This window comes from Lactuca sativa, chromosome 5 (genome assembly GCF_002870075.4).
Source record: "Lactuca sativa cultivar Salinas chromosome 5, Lsat_Salinas_v11, whole genome shotgun sequence".
Classification (NCBI taxonomy): Eukaryota; Viridiplantae; Streptophyta; class Magnoliopsida; order Asterales; family Asteraceae; genus Lactuca; species Lactuca sativa.
In genome coordinates, this window is record NC_056627.2 from 229,414,117 (window position 1) to 229,419,849 (window position 5,733).

A 5,733-nucleotide genomic window follows, 5' to 3' on the forward strand; every position below is an offset into this window, starting at 1 on the left:
CTGGACGTTTTTTTTTTTGTCCAGTTTTGCGGTCTTTGCGTGTGTATTTTTTGTATTTTATTGGTATTCTGTTTTAGAGTTTTCCATTAACAAATGTATGATTAGCACAAAAATGATATATTAAGACTAACCAAATATAATAATATTAAAATTAAATAAAAGAAAGAAGGGAAAAAAAATTGGATAATACGTGATTAACACAGAAATGACATGAATATAAACCTTGGGTTCAAGTCTAATTTTCAATCGGTCTCGGGTCAATTTCGTACAGGGTCTATATTTTTCGGTCTTTCGGTGTGGTCTTTTTCTGGACTAGTTTGGTCTCGATCTATTTTTTTAGGACTAGTCTTTTTATTCATGTCCAAGTCAAGCTTTTCACCACGTAACTAAAACATCATTAGAGTACCTTTCGTATTAAAACATGTTCTTTTATTAGACCTAACTCATTTCTATGGTTACCAAATGAGCCCTTAATGAATTTTTGCATACCATCCAAACGGATTACCAACCACATTTATATACCATCCTCAAAGGTTCTCAAAGTTTGGGGTTGCACCAAACCAGTTATATAAAACAAAATCAAATGTAATATTTGCTACTTAAATCGATCAAGTGAAAGTAAGTTTAAGTGAAAAATATCTAGCAGAAAATATACAAAGTAAATTATAAAAACCTTTAGTACAAAAGTTGGATACATAATATTCATAACTAGATTTTGTTGATATAAAATCATCTTTTATTATAATAGTTATCTGCAACATTAAACCAAGGGCGAAGTTAATTCAAATATCAAAGTGGCTCAAAAGAAACTTTAATCAAAACTACAATCATATCATACCTTTAATTAAAATTGAGACGCCATGAACTAACAAAGAACTTGAAAGATCAAGATCCATCATATAATCTCTCTTCTACAACCATCAAGATTCAAACTTTATGAAGCTCTCAATATTATTCTTCAGAAAATACATTAAATTAATACAAGATTACAAAAAATTACTAACTTTTGGAACAATCCGGATAGAACCCAGAAAAAAACTATTCAAGACCTAAGAAAATCTCTATCAAACTTTAACTAAACAATCAAAACTGTTAGTTTCCATCATGTTCTTCAGTTGAGAACTTGGTGTATAGCCTATTTTAAACATATGACCAAAAACACTCAAACCAACATCTAACTTATCCCTTTCACATAAAATCGCAATCATCTTTTCAAAAGTTCCTTGATCGGGTATAAGCCTATTTTTCACCAAATATTCCAACCAGTATACCCCTGTTTCAATATACCCTTTTTTGCTCAATCCAATAATAACATGTTCATCAATACACACAGAAACTGGCTCCACACCCTTATCCTGCATCTCATTCCACAGGATTTTAACTTCATCTATCTGTCCCAATTCATAAAGCTTTCCTATAATTGGTCCATAAGAAGCACAAGAAGGCCGCAACCCTTGGTCAACAAGTTCTCTCAAGAGGGTCAAACCCTCGGTTAACTTACCTTCTTTACTAAAACCCTTGATCAAAGAATTATAAGTTATCACATCTTTACATACATTTTGGTTCTCCATCTGCTTAAATAGTTGAAAAGCTTCCATTGTCATACCATGTGAACACAAGCCATTGATCATAGTGTTGTAAGCAATTAGGGTTTCTTTGTACTCTTTCTTCATTTCTTTGTAGAGATTTTGGGCCTTTTCTATTTGTCCAATTCTGAAATACCCGTATAAGAGTGTGTTGTATGTGTATTGATTTGGTTTGATTCCTTTTTGAATCATTTCAAACCATAGTTTTCTTGCGTCTGTGATCCATTTCATTTTACAAAGTCCATGGATCATTGTTGTGTACATGATTTTGTCAGGGGCGTAGCCTCTGTTCTTGAGGTTGTTGAATATAAATAAACCTTCACGTTGCATTCTTCTGAGGCATAGTCCATGGATGATTTGTTGATAAGTATAAAGATCAGGTTTTATACCTTTTGCAATCATGATGTGAAGAAGAGCGGGTACTCTGTCATACTTTTGATCCAGTATAAATTCAAATAACAATTTGTCAAAAGCAGATTTGTGAGGAACATACCCTTTGTTTAAAAATAGTCGAAGAAGTTGATACCCTTCTGTGACATTTTTGTCCAAACAAAAGGCTTGGATCAAGCAACTGGCAGTATCAAGATCTGCAACAATGCCAGATTGCATCATTTCACCATATAATTCCCATACAAGATTGGTATACCCTTCTTGAATGGAAGACAGTAAAAGACAGTTCCATGTTTCTAATGAAGGGCAAACTCCAGCTTTCTTCATTTCATCGAACACTTGGAGCGCATCCTCAATCATTTTACTTTCACACAAACACCTTATATATGATTCAAGATCAGCCGACTCCGGGACAAATTGAGTAAAATCGAGAAAACTCTTGGCAGCTTTCGCAGCTTTATCTTCTACAAGTGAATTAAAGATCAAACTACAAGTTGATTGTGGTGGTGAATACCCAAAAGTAGAGCTGAGCCAATGCAAAAGCCTAATTGACAAAAAAACATTCTTTTGTTGAAGTAACACTTGATTCAAAAAGCTAGAATCCGAGAAATTAACACCAGGGAAATCCGATAAAAGTGTATTTTCCCATCTAGGTTTTGACCTTATAGTTCCACAAATCTGTTTCACGATTTCACTCGAATGTTGGGGTTTATCCTGGCTGTCGTTGCAATAGCTAGTATTCCCAATGTCCCTAAATTGCTGTTTAGGGTTTTGGGTAATTTTGGAGGATGATCGACGGAGTAATGTAGTGAAGTAGGATGGCGTTCTGGCCATCAATGAAAATGAAATTAGAACTTACTTAGCAAATACAGGTTGACATATATGAAGCAAGGAATAAGAAAAAGAAGCCCTAGATCATTGATAATCAATCGATCGCGAAAAACCCGAATCACTGTTAAGAGGTGAATCCGACCCGAATAACTGACTAAAAGCAAACCGTTCACTAAAATGATATTTTTGGGAGGTTTTGACAAATATAACTATTTTTCTATTTTTTTTTTGGGTTATTACGATAAACCCTATCTGTTATGTGTTAATGCTTAATAAAATCTTTTTATTTTTTTTATTTTTTGTACATTTTAAACATTATATTATATTATTGTATACATTTGCTTAATTTAATGTCGTGTAACCAGTTACCCTAAAACAATCCGTTAATTACATAGCTTTGGAGAATTGGTTATCATTGTTGTTTCTTGCCGGTTTATATAACTCTGTTTCGGATGGATGATGTTGATGTTGTTTATTTTCTTTGTATTTTTTTGGGAGTTGGACAATTTTACCCCTGTTGTCCCGGTGTGATGTTTGAAGTATTAGCATATCTGCTCTAGACTTCATGGTATTTGCTCATTCGCTTTGATAGTTTTTGCTGTTGCTTTCTTTTTTCGATTGATTTTTCATATTTTGGAGCTGACGATTTTACCCTTGGTATCATTCAACTCTTTTTGGTGGTTGATGATGTTGCAGTTTCGCCTTGGGTGTTTCCCCCCTCTTTCTTTGTTGTTGTTGTTGTTGTTGTTGTTGTTGTTTCTCCTTATGTGTTTTGGAGTTCATTGTGTTTTTCTTGTTAGAAGTTGTTTCTAGTGAAGTTTTAGGTAGAGTTTTATTTCTTTGTTCATGGTTACGCTCTAGTTTATTTATTTGTTCATGGCTACTGGTGAAATAATTTTAAAAGTGCTAAAATGGTAAAAAAAAAAAATGGGCATTTTTTATAACAAATTGTTAGGGCTTATATGCAATGTACTTTGGTGAAAATGATTAAAAATGGTCAAGTTAATCATCGTTTACAAGAAATTATTGAAAATGTTCTTGCATTTATAACAATGCAGTTAATTTGGTGAAAATCGTAAAAATAGACGTTTATAGCATCGTAATTTGGTGAAAACGATTCAAAGTAGTCAAGTTGGCCATTTTTCACAAGAAATTTCCGTAAAGGTTATGTCATATTGGCATTTATAACAATGTGGTTTGATGAAAATGGTAACAAAAAGGCGCTATAATAGCAACGTACTTGAGTGAAAATGAATAAAAATGGTCAAGTTAGCCATTTTTTTATAGGAGATTATCGAAATGGTTATGAAATTTATCATAATGGAAAGAGTGACACATGTCTGGTCAAATTTATTAAGTAAATAAAAATACAAAAGTTCAAACACCAATAATTACAATAAACTTTTTAAAACCAATAACACCATTATGGTTATCCATCCGATCCAAACACACATCTTTCTCAATTTTCTCTTAATGAACCAAGTTTGGTTAATGACCAAAACCAAGTTCATAATCCTTCGATTCATCCCGTTACACAATGAATCCAGACATCAATACTAGAACCTAACAAATGAAGCCTAATATTAATCATGTCCTCAAGTCTTTTATAAGATAAAACATGGCGTCAAGCCTAATGTTAATCTCTTGATGAACCAAGTTTGGTCAATGACAAAAACCAAGTCCATAATCCTTCAATTCACCCTGTTACACAATGAATCTAGACATCAATACTAGAACCTAACAAATAAAGCCTAATATTAATCATGTCTTCAATTCTTTTATAAGATAAAACATGCCGTCAAGCCTAATATTAATCTCTTAATGAACCAATGTGACAACCGTCAAGTCAAAGTTAAATAAAGTCAACAAGTCAAACAAATCAACTATGTTAACCCTTGTATATTAGGGTTTACAATATGTTAGCTACGATACAACTCGCTATTTTAATAAGAAATTATCACTTGAAAAGTTCGTATCATCGAAATTCTTAAACCCTAAACGGGGTAAGTGGGGTAACAAAACGATAAAACACTAATGAATACCCTTCGTGGGTGTGTAAGACTCTTAAACATGGCTTAACGGGGTTAACAAACCTTGCCTTATGAAGTTAAACACTCACAAAGGTCACAAACGAAGTCTCTCTCAATCTCTCTTTATAAACCTCTCTCTATCTAAAATCTCTTCCAAATCTCTCCAAGTATGTGAAATCTCTCCCAAATCTCTCTCAACTTTTTATAATCAATCGGGGGATCCCGAGCCTTAATTTAGTCGAAAACCGCTCGAAAACGGAAGTATACGCGAAAAACCCTCTTAAGGAGTCGAACCCTCTTAAGGAGCCGAACTAGGAGGACCGAACCTGTATGAGACCGAAACCAGCTTAAGAACTGAGACCTCCTCAAGAACCGAACTACCCTTCGCCTTCGGTCCCTTCTGATGGCTTCGCCTGCGAGGCTCGGACCGAACCTCTCACTCTCGGTTCTAATGCATCGACCAAACCCTTCTCGGACCGAACTTACCTTCGGCTGTTCAACTCCTAAGACCAAACCTCGCCTTCTGACTTCGGAATTTTGCAACTTCTTCCCGGTTTTTTACCCAATCTTCATTTAATCCCGTTTTTTGTGAGTTTAACACAGGATTTTCACCCAAACTCGTATTTTAACATAAGAGACCCTAAATATTCATATTTTAATCATATTTGGAGGAAAATCATTGCCTAAGAGTAATATCTTTTGGATAAGATTTTGAGGTGGAGTGTTGACTTTTCCATAAATCTATGACACAAGCAACCTCCCATTCCCACTCAATGTCACTATCCATGCTTTAAGTCACCAATCCCATCACCCCTAGTCTATTCCTTGCCCCCTCTCACCCTTCCCCAGCAAGTTATCTTGCACATGGGCTGGGAATTTCTTATCTCTCCTCCAAG

The 5,733-nt window shown here is 34.4% G+C and overlaps 1 protein-coding gene across 1 annotated transcript; it reads right to left on the reverse strand.

Annotated features, from left to right (window-relative positions):
* Positions 1 to 903: 903 nt before the first annotated feature.
* Positions 904 to 2,973, reverse strand: LOC111881830 (pentatricopeptide repeat-containing protein At5g18950). Its single transcript, XM_023878219.3, has one exon. It carries the CDS (start codon positions 2,808 to 2,810, stop codon positions 1,065 to 1,067), a length of 1,746 nt encoding a protein of 581 aa, XP_023733987.1. The 5' UTR covers positions 2,811 to 2,973; the 3' UTR covers positions 904 to 1,064.
* Between the last annotated feature and the right edge of the window lie 2,760 nt (positions 2,974 to 5,733).

Coding starts and splice junctions, on each gene's coding strand:
- LOC111881830 (XM_023878219.3), bottom strand. CDS start 2,810: ATGGCCAGAACGCCATCCTACTTCACTACATTACTCCGTCGATCATCC.